At 39.3% G+C, this 17,092-nt stretch overlaps 1 protein-coding gene across 1 annotated transcript in view; it reads right to left on the bottom strand.

The window, feature by feature from the left end:
* ANKFN1 (ankyrin repeat and fibronectin type III domain containing 1) overlaps positions 1–16,722 on the bottom strand; it is a gene marked incomplete at its 5' end in the record, with an annotated part of 56,462 nt that extends 39,740 nt beyond the window's left edge. Inside the window, 4 exons of the mRNA XM_079323602.1 lie at positions 4,945–5,058; positions 7,038–7,232; positions 10,416–10,626; positions 16,537–16,722. Of these exons, the coding sequence (XP_079179728.1) occupies positions 4,945–5,058; positions 7,038–7,232; positions 10,416–10,626; positions 16,537–16,722 (706 nt within the window). The remainder of the gene's footprint in view (positions 1–4,944; positions 5,059–7,037; positions 7,233–10,415; positions 10,627–16,536) is intronic.
* Between the last annotated feature and the right edge of the window lie 370 nt (positions 16,723–17,092).

Here is a 17,092-nt window from a genome sequence, read left to right as displayed (position 1 = left end):
ACACAGCATCTACTTTAGAGAGACAGAGGTATTATTATTATTAAATCACTTTGTTTTCATGAGATTCACTTCCACAAGATTCATTTCCATAACCGGTGTTCTTCTAGATGTCAAAGAAAGCACAGGTTTGCTGCTTTCCACTCTGACACTGCTGTGTGAGAAGATACTTGCCACCAAAGTGGAGAAAGAGAGATATATATAGCTATGGATATAGATATATGGAGATACAGCAATGTATCTGTATAATCAGGTCTTTGAGGATCACTGCAGGGAGCCTGCTATGGAACAAATCCAAACTTCATCAAACACAGAAGGCCAACTTCTGATAAACATATCAAATACATAATTTAAAAATGTGGTATCTGCTTCTTGTATGTGCTTATGGGGACAAGCAGAAGCCCACACAAAATGATGAGATTATGTGATTGTGAAAGAATTACTCCCAAGAATAAAACATGCAGAATCACACAAAATTTAGAGATATCTCCTGTAAATCTTGGAGGCTTTTACACTGAAATCTTCAATGTAAATTTTCCATCGACCTGGAGAAAATCCAGCTCCACCCATCCTTTAGCTGAGACTCCCAATGACAACAGCAAATTGCACAGGTCTGCTCTGGACTGGAACTGACCCATTTCATGCATCCCATTGACAGCATTTAAAAAAAACCCCTGAAATGGGCCACAAAGTGCTTTGGAAGAAAGGAGGCAGGGAAGGATCTTTTCCCAAAATTTAAGCAAAACATAACTCCTTTCCTGATCTAAGCTAACCTGTTTTGTTTGGTTTTGTGTTTTAAAGAGCAATGCTGACTGAAAATAAAAATCTTCTCTCCATCCAAAAGAAATCCTGGAAGGCAGCTGGGAAGATCTGACAAACATGAAATACTCTGCTAAAATACCAAACTAAACAAAAAGGTAACAAGGGCTAAAGTGGCTTAGACAGCTCAGCATCACTATCTGGAAAATAACTTGGCATCCACAGCTACAACCAAACAGAGAAGATTAGCTTTGCTACATCAAACATGTCTTTCTTCCTCTCTCTTCAAACATAAATAGTTCCAGGCTCTAAAATAAATTAGCTCAACTTAGGTTATACAAGCTGTTTCATTTTTTTTCTTCAAAAGAGAATATAGATGTTTGTTTAAAAATTGTAAATAAAATATAAACAGAGATTTTTCATTGCATGGTGAGCCTTTCCGGTAGGTAGTGATCAGCACTATGTCCATTTTTATTCCTTTTCCTATACTTTGGGATCACAGCATTATTATGACTACTTCTGATGGGAAATGGATGAAAAAAACCCATGCAGTAAGAGAAGGTTTGTTTGTACTTATTCACTGTAAAAGCAAAAGAATAATCAGGTTTAAAACCCACAGAAAAATAAGCGCGACAAAATTACTTAACATTACTTTGAATTTTTTTCTTTGAGAAAAACCTGCTTTCTTTATATGCATGTGTTGTGTGGAACATGTGAACCCTGGAAAGGCTGATTAATGAAAGATAACAGTTCTGAAGAGCCCAGTAAGCACATCTCTAAAGGGATGTTGCTCTGCTGCTGTGGGTATTTTTCTCTTTGTTGGTTGCAGTGGTGCAGCTCTGGGATAACAAAACATCCTGCAGTACCACTATGGTGTGCAAACAATAATCTCTCCCTGGCTTCAAGCTGGGGCAAGTTGTTTTGTATGTCGACGTGGAATGTTTGGATTGTGTTTTCAAAGATGTAAAACTACAGCAGGTCCTAAGTACTTCCATGGTGGGATGGGAGGTTTGGCTCTAGGGCACAATTAGCCAAGGGCAGGGGCTTTTTCTCAATATTACAGTGATGCTTCACATCCTTCCTAAAACTGGCTGGGGTGAGGTGTCTCTGGCTTTGACTCTTTCTCTAGCATGGAGCAGATTATTACTTTTATTATTGATTTATGTCATGCCTGTCTGCTTCCAGCCTCAAAACACTTTACTAAGTTACAATATACTTAGGAATCATTTCATGTCAGCCACCACCACGCTGCAGCCTTCTCCAGAGGGAAACTGAAGGGAGCCATTAGGATGGTGCCTGCAACATTAAACAACAATCCAGGAGAGGAAGTAAAGAATACTCTGGCTCCTTAAAGCAATGGCTGAACAGAATGCAGCCACTGAGCTGCCATCCAGCTGGGACACCAAAGTCAATACCCATTCACCATGTGTGGTTAAAATTAAATCTCCTAATGAAGTGAGATGGTTTTAGTGGTTAGAGAGTGAGTGCAAAGTATTATTCTCCTGTATGATTATTTGTAAGTTATATAGCCAACAAGGGAAAAGATCACACACAGGAAAACAGTAGAGAGTTAGATAATGTTCCAAGTCCAGTTTCTAAAAGACATTTGGGCAAATAAAGCTTTGGAAAAAGTATATTTAATGAAAAAAAAAAGGAAAAAAAGAAAAAAAAAAGATGACACAGGAAAAATGGAATTGGCATTTTTTTAGGGAACTAAACTAAACCGAACAGAATTGATGTCAATTTGTATTCCCTATAGATCCAGAGAAAAGAACATTATTAGTTTCTGTTAATGAGCAGGTATTCCCTAAACACTGTTGCAAATGTTCCTGAATTTTAATTTGCTTAGAAAAAGAAATGGTAAAGTATTGGAAAAAAACCCACCTTAACAGCCTTTTTTTTTTTTTTTATTTGTTTTTGTTTGTTTGTTTGTTTGTTTTTGTTGTTCCTGAATTAGCAAAATGCTTCAGTGGTTTTCTGGACAGGAGGTTTATATATCTGACTAAAAAGATCCTCACACTTTGTTATCAAGCTCTCCTTTCAGGTTTAGTAATTGCTAGCTGGTTCTAATCATTCTTGCAAGTGATCATTTGAAAGGTTCATTTTATGACCCCTCAAAGTAGCACAAAGAATCTCACTCAATAATGTAATAAACAATTCTACAACCAGTGCTTAATTAATTCCTGAAAGTCACAAAAGGAGCTATTAATGATCTTTCTTTTTATCTAACCATAAATATGCACGTCTCCTGGGACAAAGGATTTAAAAAGAATATTCTGGCAAAACTAACTGTCAACTTGATAAAGCACCAAATGATCACAAGTGGGGGTAATTCAAAATACAGGGCAGTGCTACCTGGTCTGATCAGAAAGTTAGGTCAGGTTGGATTAAATTTCTCTGAATGCTGTGTTTATCAAAAACAGGACACCACTGACGTGGTACAAACAAGGCTCAACCCAAATGACTACCCAAGAGAAAAGTACTGCAACCATCACAAAAATATTTTTAAAAATTAAGTCTGTTTGGGAATTTGGTTTCCTGTGAAAATACCAAGAATCATTATAATTAGAGGGTGACAATGTTTCAGGGTTTATTGCAAAGAACGGTCTGATATTTTCTAAAGAACTTCAGTGTTTTAGGAGCCCAAGTATTGTTTTCACAAGTAAATCAGGCAGTGGGAAGCTCTTAAATGAAATTTAGTTTCCTGGCAACACAAGCCATTGCCAAAAATTAGATTTAGGCTTCTGAAGAGCTTTGATGTTTTTGAAAATCACACTTCCTGCAGCACTGCACAGCTGACTAGGTGTAATACAGCAATTTGCTTTCTACTGAGGCTATCAGGGCATTATCTCTGAAGGCCTCAGAGGTGTCTGGGAGGTTGGGTTTTGTTTTTATTTTCAGAGAATGTAAAAAAATTATTTTGCTGGGCACAGCCAGTGATGAGTGGAGTCTGTGACCAGAAGCAGAGGAGGAAAGAGAGAGAGAATGTGCCTTTTCCAAAATAAGCTCCTGTAGTTCTTTGGGAGCTTGTGCTGCTGCCAGTGGTGCCTGTGCATGCTTGTCCCACCTTTGGAAGAGCTCCAGGAGCTGCTGGACCCTCGAGGGATGGGATCTTTCTGAACCTCTCCTGTTGAAACCATCCCTGGGACACCCACCCATGGAAACATGAAACACACTCCCCACCACACAGCCAGGATGGTTCTGGCTGGGAGTATGGAAATTTTAGGTTTAGGCACCTCTGAAAGGAGTTTTCAATAGTTAGTACAAAGAAACAAGCGCAGCAGGAAGGGAGAAAATGGGGGAAATAACCAAGAGGACTTTCAGGTTCCCACTGCTTGACTCCCCTGGGCAGGGCCAAGGAGGCTTCAGACCCCCAGTCCCTGACCTGAGAGAGGATTCATGCTCCCACTGGAGCCTGTGGATTGCTGTGCTTAACACTGAAGAACTTACTGTTCCAAAGATTGTAGAAAACCTGAAAGTTCCTTTAAACAGGAAATTTTAAAAATTGTCATTTTTGTTCTAATCTTCAATAAAACTTGCTTTTTTTTTTTAATGTTGGAATTTCCTGTGGAACAGAAATTCTGTTTTAAAACCATCTCTATTCAACAGGGCTATTCAGATGGAAGCATTTTCTTATTCATTCCACTTTGCAACTAACTGGTGCCACCCCAAATGTATCACTCTTCCAAGAATGATGTGGCAGCCCTGGAATAGCTAATTAATTGGGCTGTATGATGCCTGTGCCAGAAGTTTCAGCTTCCAGAGGCATTCCTTTAAGGAATGGTGGTGTGGGCTAGGATTTTACAAGGATACACATGGTTTCAGGAGCCCACAGGCACCAAAAGTTAGTTTGTGTTTTATAACTGCTCATCTCAACCCAGTCATTGAGCTGATGTCTTAACCACAGTGAGTCAAGCAAACTTCTTCAAAGCACTCATGGAGAAAGCTTTTGGTTAATTTATTTTTCTTTTCTTTTTTTTTTAAATTTTTTTCTTTTAATAAAAATTTTGTCCTTGGGTAATCTTTCAAGAAAATTCCACTTCTATGTCTGTTTACTGGGAAGATAATTACATTTAAACACGACTTGCATCATAATATAATCTCTTGTAGATAAATAACCTTTTGCCACTTAGCCCTGAAATTTTTGTGCATTGTGAAGGGGAAATGAAAGATGTCTAACTGCAGTACCTTTATACTTGGTCACCAGGGCTGAGTTGACACTGAGGGGCTCTTGGAAGGTGACAGTGAGTGATGTGCTGCTCGTTACCATGAGACAGACATTGGTTGGCGCCTCGGGGGCTCCTGGGAGAGAAGAGAAAACATCAGCTCTTCAGCACAACAAATCCTATTCAAACAATGTTCCTGAGCCTTCAAAGAACCCACTGAAAATCACCCTGCAATTGTTAGCTTTGGGTTGTAGGTGTTTGTGTTTTCTGCCTTTGGAGCACTTTAATTAGTGGCCCTGCTAAAAATATCCTGCAGGCAACATTTGTTTCTATCATGGTTTTTGGCTCTTTTTTTGGTTAAAAATATCTTCCTGCATATATGTAACCCAATAAAACAGATCCATGCTAATTATGTCAATGAAAAGCCCCTATAAATCTCTTGGGGTGGATAGGAGGAGAGAGAAAGGACAAAACCACAAAGAGCTAATGAAACCTTGATGCTTTCACTAACAAACTCAAATTTATCAAAAACCTAAAAACATTTTTATGCTATTTGGATTCAAAAGTTGCAAATTCCACAATTGTATTGGTGTAATAGTTCCAAAGTACAGTTGTCAACTGAGGCCTAACATTTTTGTTTAAAAATAGAAAAGGAAAAAAAAAAAAGCCTAATTTGCAGAATATCAATCAGATTCAATTCAGAAATCAAACACAAAATATCATGACTCACTGCTGGGATTGATTTAAAAAATCAGTATATTAACTTTCACTACTACTGTGTTTTCTGTATTTAGTATCTAAGAGAAGTAACACTACATCTGTCTTGAAGAAGTAACCTTAGTGTACAATGAATTTGAGAAAATAGTTTGTGAGTACATTTATATAAAGATGGTTGAAAAAATATTAATGGCAGTGATTGTATTTCATTACATAGGATACAGCTATAAGATCCATGTGTCTAGAAACAACTCAGACCTGTTTACTTCTTCATTTGGGCCCAAATTCTGATTTAATTTGGGTACAGACTCATTTGTACAACTGTTTAAAGTGACTCAATTTGTGGCTGTGGTGATGAAATGGATACCAACAGATTAAGATTAGTGTTTACCAAAATTAGGGTTAAATTTTCACAATACTTATGTGCAAAATGAAATGTCACTCCTTGATCAAATATTTAGAACAACATCATTCCAATACAGTAAGCTCTTTTGAAAAATAATCAAATTACAACAGAGAAAAGGCCAATGTCCTCATCCCCCTTCCTGCTTATTTTATGTTTTATAGCATCCTGTGTTAAATTCTGAACATGTTAAATGAGATCCAGGAGTTAATGTGAACAGAGATAAGCAGGGCAGAATCATTGCATCCCAAATGAAGAGTTAAGATGTTGGATATCTTATTAATTTTATGCAGCCTAAGGAGCCACGTGCTTGCTGCTCTCAGATATTTGTTCTTTATTGTTCTAATACTCATTTCCTTCTCCCTCTTGAAAAGGCCATTTCTCCTTTGTGCCTCAGTTTCCCCATCCCAACCTGCTCCTGCTCCACAGTGCTGTGAGGATCCGCATCTTTGGGGAGGGTTCTCAGCTGCAGATTCCTGCCTGGAATTTTGCTGTTTCCCTGTACTTTATGCCTATTTTCCTTTAATATGTACTCTGTATTCTCCACACATATATGTGGAGCTCTGTAGCTTACTGTATCAGTAGCCAGTTTTCCCAGTACTTTTCCATAGCCTTTCTTTAAGCAGAAAGACAAAAAATCCAGAGTTCAAAACCCTGGGAGCTGCAGGGTCCCAATGCTGTCTTGGTTCTTCTTGGGAACCAAGGTTGAGAACAATTCTTTGAGATCTACTTCATGGACAGAGCACAGCTAATGCCAAGGAGGGGACTCCAGAGAAGGGACTTGATGTGGAGGGGGGAGAAGGAATTGCATCACCACTTTTCCTTGAAATGGATGGTTTTTATCCATTTTGTTATTTTCCTAAAACCTATAAAAATGCACTCATCCCTGTAGGGTTGAGCTTTTGTGGACATCTCTCTTTAACTACCCCTGAATGCTATGAAATAAAGATGACATTTATACCACCTGCAGACTGAAATGAGCTCAGCATACTCACGGGCGTGCTCGTAGCCGTCCTTCATGCGCCGGTACAGCCTGGCTCTCCACTCCCAGCCCTTGAGCTGCTTCTCCCTCTCGGCACTCTCCGTGCCCAGCCCTTCACTCCCTGCTTGGGCAGATAACTCCAGCACTCTCTGCTGGGCCTCCTGCACCAGCCTGCTCAGGTGCACAGACCTGCTCTCCACGCTCACAACTGCCGGGAAAAGAGGGAGATAGGAAGTGCTAGGCAAAATTTCGGCCATGCTCAAAACACGTTATCAGACAAATTAGATTGGAAAGGAACTTCTCTAGACCAATCCTCTTCAAAAGAGGCTCAGCCAAGAGGTCAGATCAAGTTACTGAAGGCGTTATCCAGTCTGGTCTTGAAAACTTTGCAGGATGGATGAAGATTGTTCCACGGCTTCGCTGTCCTTATAGTGAAAAAGTTGTTTTATGCAGCCTGAACCCTTCATTTTAACTTTTGCCTCTGTCTCTCATAACAGTATGACAGCCAGAGTTAGCAGTCTAAGAATAACCCTAGTGATGTGAAAAGTACCCTGGGATCTTTACAGCCACAGGAGAGCAAGAATTACTCAACACCTCTGACATCCAAAGGGTTGTTTTTGAAGAATGTTTGTCTCTAAGACTTTGCTTTCAGAAGCTGGCTTGAAGCCATCCTTCTTAAGTTTGATCATTCTTCATATGGACATCAGGGACATATGGTCAGGCTCCCTGGAACCTGCTGGTATCCTCAGAACTGTTGTTTACTGGGAGGCCAGAGGTGATAGGGTTTCCTGGATCCATGCCTACAATAAACATGCAACACATCTGATAGCACAACAGGACTGAGGAAGGAGATTTTATGTGCCAGAGCTTCAGGTGGTTGAGAATTGGCACTGGTTCAAGTTCTCACTAAGGATCTGGCTCTATCTGTTTAATCAAGGTTCAGATCCACATTTATCGAGTCTTGGAAACGTGTCCAATCAGCCAGTGGGAATTTTAATCTTATTTTTATTTGGGTTCACATGAACAAGCCAAACCATGAATATATGATGAATAATAGTAACTGAAAAGATAACATTTTGTCTTCTCCCCAGCTAAATTAATATTTTAAATGCTGTACTCTCTGATCTTAGTTACTTTGTTTTCAAAAGATGTTGGGTTCCTGTTGAAATTTATACAATCTGAGTTCCATGTGGAGATGAAGATCATAGTTTTACTTTCTATTGCTTTATCTGCTGCTGTTCCAGGCAGAAATCCAGGTGATACAGATGGAAGCTATCTGTCCTCCAGATACTCTTTTCTATAGAGTTAGGTTAGAGGTTATAATGAGATTTCAGCTGGATCACTACTGCTGATATACACAACTGGAAGAGCAGATATTTTCTGTGAGGGAAGATTTTGTGTGCACTTGGAATGAGGAATTCCTCTATTTCACCTTCTCCCAGCTCTGTGCATCTGTCTTGTACCCTTTTAATCACATTCAGAGATGCTGTGTCCAGTCCCAAAACTGGGTGAGTCAAGATTTTACCCTCCCATTCTGCCTGTGGAAGTCTTGCTCAATTGTCCCTCACAGAGAAAGGAAAATGTTCCTGCTGCGTGCTGGATGATGTTCCTGCAGCCCTGAGATGATACAAACAGGATTTAATTTGAACAGGGTTGATTGAGTATGGAAAGCAGAGCAGAAAGTCTGGAGAAAATAGAGAGTGACTGCCATCAGTTCCACAAGAGTGAAGCCAAGCACAAAGATGATGTGAACCTTTATTTTGAGGGCTGAAAATAACTTTTTGCATTTCACTCTCAAACAGCCACTGCAAATTCTTCAGGTAAGGAACCCAAACAAAATGATCGTTTGCTTTTACTGAGAATGTTTCATCCATTATTTCAATCAGAAAAAACTAAAAATCAAGATAAGTGAAGTGGAAATTTGGTGGGTATATTTTGAAATGGAAATGAGGTGGTTATATATTCATATTCTCTGTGTTCATAGGCATGTTTGCATTAATTACAGGAAATGAATACTAATTTATGATTGCCCCTGCTCGCCATCAGACTGCATTTATTTACAGATGAGGTCAATGAAAAATTAGTTTAGTCTTTTTTACTGCTGTTTAGAACACTCAAGACTGTGTTTTCCTCTAGATTTGTCATGGTTAATGAATGTTGCTTCAGCAGTCAATCATGTACTCTAAATGCTGTCACACTTTTTTTTAAAGCCTCAGTCATGAACCATGACAGAAAAATAAACAAATAAATATAAAACTAAAAAACTCTTTTCACTGAGCAGCTACACTATGCAAAAATCTCCAGGGAAGGTTAAAGGAGGCCAGAATAAATGATAATATAAGTGCTGTGGATATAGAAAAGCAATAAAGGTGTACCAACACTGAGGGTCTGGCAAAAAAACTCAACATGCACATGCACACACACTCTGCAGTGAAAAAAACTGGCAATGTTAGTAGCCTCAAGGTGCAATTTCCTGGAGCACTGAGATTGACATGCCAGCACTAAATGTTGTTAATTTAACTAACTTCAAATTAATGGCAGAGTCTGCAGTGGCTGAACCCCTCAAACACAGTCTCATTATAGCCTTGCTAAATATAGGCATTGACAGTTTCAAACAAATTCTCTTACATCAGGGTATTTTTAGACGCACGTAAGGCGTTAGAGTTTGTGTCATGGTATATGGTTGATTAATTGGGTTGGTAAGTCACCCTCCAACCCACAAACTGGGCATTAAAAGGCTCATGAAGGAATACAAAGAAGTTTTATAACTACAATATGTAGTTATAAGCAATATTGGTATTCCAGTAAAGTGAGAAGGTCTGTTTTGTGTTTAGGTTTTCTCTGGTTCTGTAGAACTTTGAAATTCTCGTTTAAGTGGGATTTTAGTGGGATTTACTTGAAGACCAGTAGTGAGGGGTCTGTGGGGAATGGGAGTGATAGATTTCAATACTACTGGCCTCCTGAAGGCAGCATAACCAAAATTAAAAGGACAATCAAAATAAAGCAAAGTCTAGACAACCCATCATCCTTTCATTTCTGATGACAAACCACATTTCAGACCTTAATCTTTGAATCACTGAGTTCCTGTTGCCATATTTGTAAAGATTTTTTTTTCTCAAAATTGCTATTAACCAGCTGCCCTAGTGTTAATCACATTAGAAGCTCAACCTGGTTCATTAGTTGGTGTACCTGAGAGAGAGAACAAAAAAGATCTGCTGAGCATATATTCAACAAGCAGATATTGCTGCAAATATCCTCCAGCACTCTTGTTATAATCACCCTTGTGATAAAACCAGGCAATTTTTGTGTGTTGTGTAATTGATTTTCACTAACAACAGCAGCATTGATCTCATACAAGAATTATCTAAGTCAGTTTGTGCTCTTTACTTACAGTGTGGGCTTTCCTTTGCCCCAACGTGCAGAAGGGTCCTGGCAATTGGGATGTTGTTTGTCAAAATGGCAATGTCCAAAGGAGTGAGTCCCTCGCTGTTTGGGGTGTTCAGGTCCAGCTCCTCCAGGGTGTATTGATAAAGAAGAATCTGAACAGCATCCAGGTCCTGCTGCTCTACAGCCTCAAACATTGCTTCATTGCACTGAAAATTCTGTGTGTCAATAAAGACAGAAATTCAGTAAAACTTTTCATATGTTAGTGCTTTAAAAATAGAGAAAATATGTGTTTCGTGAGATAGCTCCTCAAAATAAAATATTGCTCCTCCAGCCCTGACTTAGGCTCAGCTTGAAGGATGGCAAATGTTTGCAGCAGAATTGAGCTTGCTCTACCCCTGGAGTGCTTGAAATTGCTTCAGGTCTGTGGGAAGATTCAAGTGAGATTCAAACCCATATGAAACAAGCACATTTTTATTTAGACATCTGTCCTGTAATCAAACTGTATGAGTAACATTATGTTTGCAGTGTGAAACTGGATGTTACAGTAACATTTTTGCAGAGCCTTGGATTAATAAGTTTTTCAAACTCAAAATTTCAAGAAGAAAACTACAATCGCATGATGAAAATCCAAATCAAACAAGCAGTTCTGCAGAAAAACCTTCCCAGTTCCAGTGTGACCCAGTGTGTTCATTCTGCAACCTCAGTCATTTCTAGGTGCTGTCTTACTGCATTTAAGTTGCAACTAGAAGAAACTTTAAAACTGGTAGGCCTTAAAAATAGGAGTAGAAATGGGACTGAAAAAATGGACAGTCCATTGTTCTTGTCTGAGCAGCAGAGAGCATGAGCAGCCAAACCTGAGAACTTCCATGGCACCAACTCTCAGGCAGGGAGAACCACTGAACCTTTTCCTTACCAATGTCAAGGAGATAAAAGAATGGCACAATACAAAGGCTCCTGTTGTTTCCTAATTGAGCTGGGGAGAAGCAGGTGCAGGAGAGTAGCAGGGCCTGCAGGTTTCTTTTATGAGAACATCCTTCTGGAGCCTGCAGTAATCACAGGTTGTTTGCCAAGATTCTCTAAATTCTCTCCCAGTGCCCCATTGCCATAATTACCTGAGAGGGTTTTTCCCTCTTTGGAATGAATTAGCAGGAGCAAGAGGCCCAGCAAGGCAAGGAGGGCTCAGAGCACAGATTCAGATAGACAGTGTAAACCAGCTCCCTGTGTCCCAAAACCACAGGGAGGGAGCACTGAGAAAATTCTCATCACAGAATGCACTCTTTATTCTATGAAATAAATACTGAACTGCAACCATCTTCTACTGTGATTAGAAGTTAACACTTCAACCAAACTAAAACTTAATTTTCTTTTTTAAATATGAATTTATCAGCAGTTTATTGGGCATATCTGTGCCCAAGTTTGCTCTCAGTGAAACAATATTAACCTGCTGGAACATCTTTTTTCTACTTGTAAAATACATGGACTAAAGGTTTCCAAGCAGTTCTGGAAACTGCAGTCCCCAGCTCCACCTTGGAATTTGATCAGTTCTATAGAGGGTTTTTTTTCAGTGTGCTTGAAGTTAAAAGTGTTGTCCGAAATTTTCAGAAGGATCTTCTGATCTACTCTTTGCATGTGAAATATTGCCACCACAGTAAGAAATTGCAAAAGTGATGTTACCTAGAAGTTTTAGTATAGACCCCATCTGTGCTAAATATTGGGAATCTGCAGAATGGGAAAACAAATGTACAGCAGGTGCCCTGTACCCCAAACTGGCAGAGTAAAGAAATGAGATGTTAAGATGACAATTTAAGGGTGAGATGAGCTATGCAGCAAAAAAATCAAATCTGGGACAGTAGTGCTGACTTGGGAATCTACCTTGTAGATATTGAAGTACAGAACAGCTCATGCTGGAGAAATATTTTTTCTGTAGGTTTCCATGACCTAAACATCAGTGCTAATCATGGGGCTCTGTCATATTCTTGGGTTTAGACTCTTCTCCAGATGATAAGATTCAGTTTTAATTTTACAATCAAATACTTAGGCTACACTCCAGGGTTGATATAAGAAAAATCTCAGAAAGAAGGACAGTTGAATGGCAAGCAGCTCTTATTTTTCATTCTTTTTTAACTCCTCTGTTCAAGATAAAAACTGTAAGGACATACACTGTCATTAGGCAGAGTGTATGCCCAGAAAATTCTAGAAAGAAGGCAGCACATATGTCTTTTATTATAAGAGAAAATTTAAAAATCTCAGAAACTTTTACTGTAATGCAGGAATACTTATCATTCTAGTAGCTCCACACATCTGCTGTCTTGTTTATGTAACACCTTTATAATCTTGATATCAGAGATTCATGCTTATTCTGGTGTTTTGCCTGTACCCTGAAGGGATGAAGTGCTCTTGCTACAAATTAAAAGAATTTTAAGTAATTATAATTACAAAATACGTTAATTATTGTTATGATTCTGATATTTCTGTATGTCTTCAGCTCCACTTAACAGTGATATTAATTTAACATGTTACTGTATTGTGTACTCAAAATTAACATGCAGAGAGCACTGATGTTTGAAGTACAAAGGAAAAAGGAAGCTGTGCTCTTCACTCTATGAGACTTTATTATTATGATGCAGAATAATGAACTGAGAGACTTTTTTCATGGAAATTACTTGAAATGAAAAATCAGAAACTCAGAATGGTTTGGGCTGGGAGGGACTTTAAAGATTGACTTATGCCAACAACCTGCCACAGGCAGGGACACCTTCCCCTAGAAATACATTCACCAATTCTTCTATATCAGCATTCTAAACAGTATTAATTTCAGCACTGTTAATGTCCATTTCAAATTATTTTTCTACTGTTATTGGATCTCTCTACAGTGTTTTTTATGGGAATACAGGATAATTATGCTTGAGAATCATCTGCATTTTTATCCAATCAGAAAACAAGCAAAAGCATATTACTCTTGTAACTGATCACAGCTATGAAAAACTACTCATTTAGCAGTGAATTAATCAAGAGCATATTAGAAAGTGAATTGGTTGAAGGAAACTTAATGACTGCATTGGTCTGCATTTCTTTTAGTTAAGTTCATTTTTGGAAACAGTCTGGGAGCAGAACAAAAAAGTTAAGCTGCTGATATTACAGAGTGAAAGGCTGTGGTGCTCACTCAGGACAAGAAGGTAGTTATTTCACATTTTCCCTTCTGTGGTGATGCCTAGAGAGGCTGATCTGGAACAGAGACAGTTGAAGGAATAAAATAGCTATTTATTGAAAAGCCTTAAAAGGATCCACCTTGGGCAGTGCAAGGGCCTGGCCAGGGCTGCAGCCAGGATAGATCCAAGATGGATCTGGGTCATGAGTTTTTACACTTTTGTAAGTTTTGGGGTCAGTTGTCCAACCACAGCCCCAGGTTATGAAGTCTCACTCCCTGGCTTGCCCCCTTCCCTTCAACATTGTTTCTGCTTTTTGGGTACCAGTTATCCTTGATTCTCCAGCTGGGAAGGGATTGTTTTGTCTAATCACCCTGTGAAGAGAACTTACTAACACCTAACAGGAAGTTTCAGTTACATAGCAGGCAGCAGAGAATCTGGAAAATATAAAAGCTAAAACTTAATGCATCAGTGGCACTGCGTACACACATGGTTTTCCTTCTTTTTAAAAATCAGAATAAGTAATTCTCTTTTAATTGGCTTTACATATGTGCACAATAGTTAAATGAGTTAGCATTTGTAAGTGCTACTCTGAGTGCTCAGTATCATTATTTGGCTTTAATTCCAATTTTGTGAGAAACTGAGGGAATTTTATACTACATCTCAGAAGTTTCTTCCATTATATAAACCAAAAATTCACTATTACATGGTAATAAAAGAGAGATGGCTAACTTCAGTATTATAGCTGAAATTAAGCCAAATTATGGCAGACAAAAGCATTTGGTGCTTTTAAAACACACACACACACACACATACACACACCCCTTAACAGATTCTACCTACCTGTCAGATTGCTGTAGAATTGGTTTAAAAACTTTGATTTAAACTGGGACATTTTGATTCAGTTATCACAATTTGTACCTGCCAGTGTGCCTTTGAAAATGCATCTTTGGACTTTTGCTTGCCAAATGAAATACCTGAAGTATTTATGAAATTTTGGCTCTAAGTAAGCTGCTGAGCAGAATCTAAGCACATGTTTAAGTTAAATTTGTCGTAAACGCTCTTGCCAACTGACCTGTTGGCAAAAATGTTTCATCAAAAGGGAAAAAATAAAAGCAAATTTCTATCTCTTCATTTCATTAGAAATCTGATTGAAATAGCTGCACTGATTTAAATGAGAAACAGAGCATGAATATTATAAGCTACTTCATCCAATCCAAACAATTACAAGACCAAATTGCAAATATCAGGTTTTCCAAATGAGCAATTCAGACACAAGCAATAGGCTGAAATACATTGGCAAGTCTTGTAACTTCAAAGAGTGTAAAATCATGCATGGCAGCTGTGATGTGGCCTTTGTAACTGCTCATGTGTGCATCCCTCGTCCACAGCAGAGCACATCAAACTCTGCCAGACAGTCAAAAAACATCCTGGAGAGGCAGCACAGTATCTATTACACCTTCACCCATGCTAGTGAGCTGCCCCATTTGGAAGTCTGCATCCACCCCAGCTCTCCAAGTCCAGAAAAACATTCTACACACCTGACCAACTTTCCCCCAACTATTTGCTTTCACACAGAAAGCAGAAATGTATTTGAAAATGACACAGTTTGCTGCAAAAAGTATATCACATTCCATATAGAAGACTCTCTAGCATTTTTCAGACATCTGCAGCCTAGGGATAAGAAATACAAACAGGTATAAGGACTAATACCTTTAGACCCCAGTGCTCTATTTTAGTCCAGTTGGTATTGTCACAAATACCAACAAGAACCACCATTTACCTTTACTAGATAACTTGCTTCTGCTCTGAAAGGACAAAAGCATTAAATTCCAAAAAAAACCTGAATCACATTTGAAAGTGATTGGGTGAAGTTTAGGAGCAGTTTTTACATTGCATTTTCCTTGACTCAGTCCTTCAGCCTCTAATCATTAGCTGGACAGCTGTGCTATGTGATTAATTTATTTAGGTGTTACTGTGATGCACAAATGTATATACTGAAAAGAACTACAGTATTGCTTTGCAGTAAGTAATAACCATGTTCCAGTAAGTGATTCAGTGCCAGAGTGTTTAGAAATGCAATCTTATGTAGCTTAATTAAAATGAAGTGCCCCTTTCAAGCTATTTGCTCTAAGTTTGACTGAAAAAGTCCACTATGTACTACTGGAGTTGGAAAAAGTGGTAAAGTAGTTTCTGCAAAGACTTGTTTTGATAAACATGGGTTCAAGAATAAAGCTATTTTGGGACATTGCTATGTCTGCAGCAAGACAACAATTTACTGAATGGAAAGTGTTGCACAGCAAGAGAGAGTGGAAAGAAAACTCTTCACTAGCCAAAGCTGAAAGAAAACAAATTTTAACAAATGTTGTTCACTTGTCTGGAGACATGATTTTACTCCTTGACTTAGCTCAGCAACACAGAAACTCAATGATTAGAAAATATGTGAGCTAGCAACTTGACCTGGAATATTTCTACCCCTTCACTAATGGTTTTCTTGTTGTTTATTTCTAGGGAAAACTGGGAAAACAAGAAGATAACAAGTATGGATAGAATGGGATCCAAAGGACTCTGGAGTTCAGTGGGAGTCTATTCACTGTGTGATGTGGACACCAGCTCAGAGCCCTAAGGTTACTCTGCTGCGTGTTTGGAAAAATGGGAACTTCTGTTAAAGCCATCTTCACTTTTCTCAAAACACTTTCTACTCTTTTCTCGTAAGAGAAACATTTGCATCCATAGATTTTAATTCACATTTTGTCATGCAAGTGCTAAGTTACAACCTTACTCCTAAACCAATGCACCATCACTTGACTAGGTGCCCCGTCTTTACCCTTCAAGAGCGTCGAGCTCTGTTTTGACAAAGGATCATAAATGCACTCGCAGCAGTGATCAGGGAGCAAAGCGAGATGATGAGAGGGCACAGATCAAAGCCAGTTTGAGGAGAATGAGGGGGCAGTGGTTGGTGTGGAGGGAGGGCATTACCACGGAGGCCTTGCGGAGGCTGAGGCGGTCGGGCCGCGCGCGGAAATAGGCCTCGTCGAAGGACGTGTGGCTGCCCTTGAGCTTCTCCGACAGGTTCCGGTAGAGCCGCTTGGCAGCGCTGGGCGACGAGGGCATGCTGTGCTTCTTGCTCTGCAGAGGGCCCAGGCTGTGCAGCTGCTGGGTCATGGTCAGCCAGGGCTGTCTACAGGGGAAAGAGCAGCCATTCAGAGAGGGGTTGCTGCAGCAATAGCATTGAGCACAAGTGTGTCACTGAAACACACAGTGAGAGTGTACTGGGGTAAAACCACCTTCACACACAGTGAGAGCTTACTGGGGTAAAATCACCTTCACACACAGTGCAAGTGTACTGGGGTAAAATCACCTTCACACACAGTGAGATCTTACTGGGGTAAAATCACCTTCACACACAGTGCGAGTGTACTGGGATAAAATCACCTTCACACACAGTGAAAGTTTACTGAGGTAAAATCACCTTCACACACAGTGCAAGTGTACTGGGGTAAAATCACCTGCACACACAGTGAGAGCTTACTGG

The sequence above is a fragment of the Erithacus rubecula genome, assembly GCF_903797595.1.
Source record: "Erithacus rubecula genome assembly, chromosome: 20".
In the NCBI taxonomy this organism is placed as follows: Eukaryota; Metazoa; Chordata; class Aves; order Passeriformes; family Muscicapidae; genus Erithacus; species Erithacus rubecula.
This window is presented reverse-complemented; position numbering and strand designations above follow the sequence as displayed.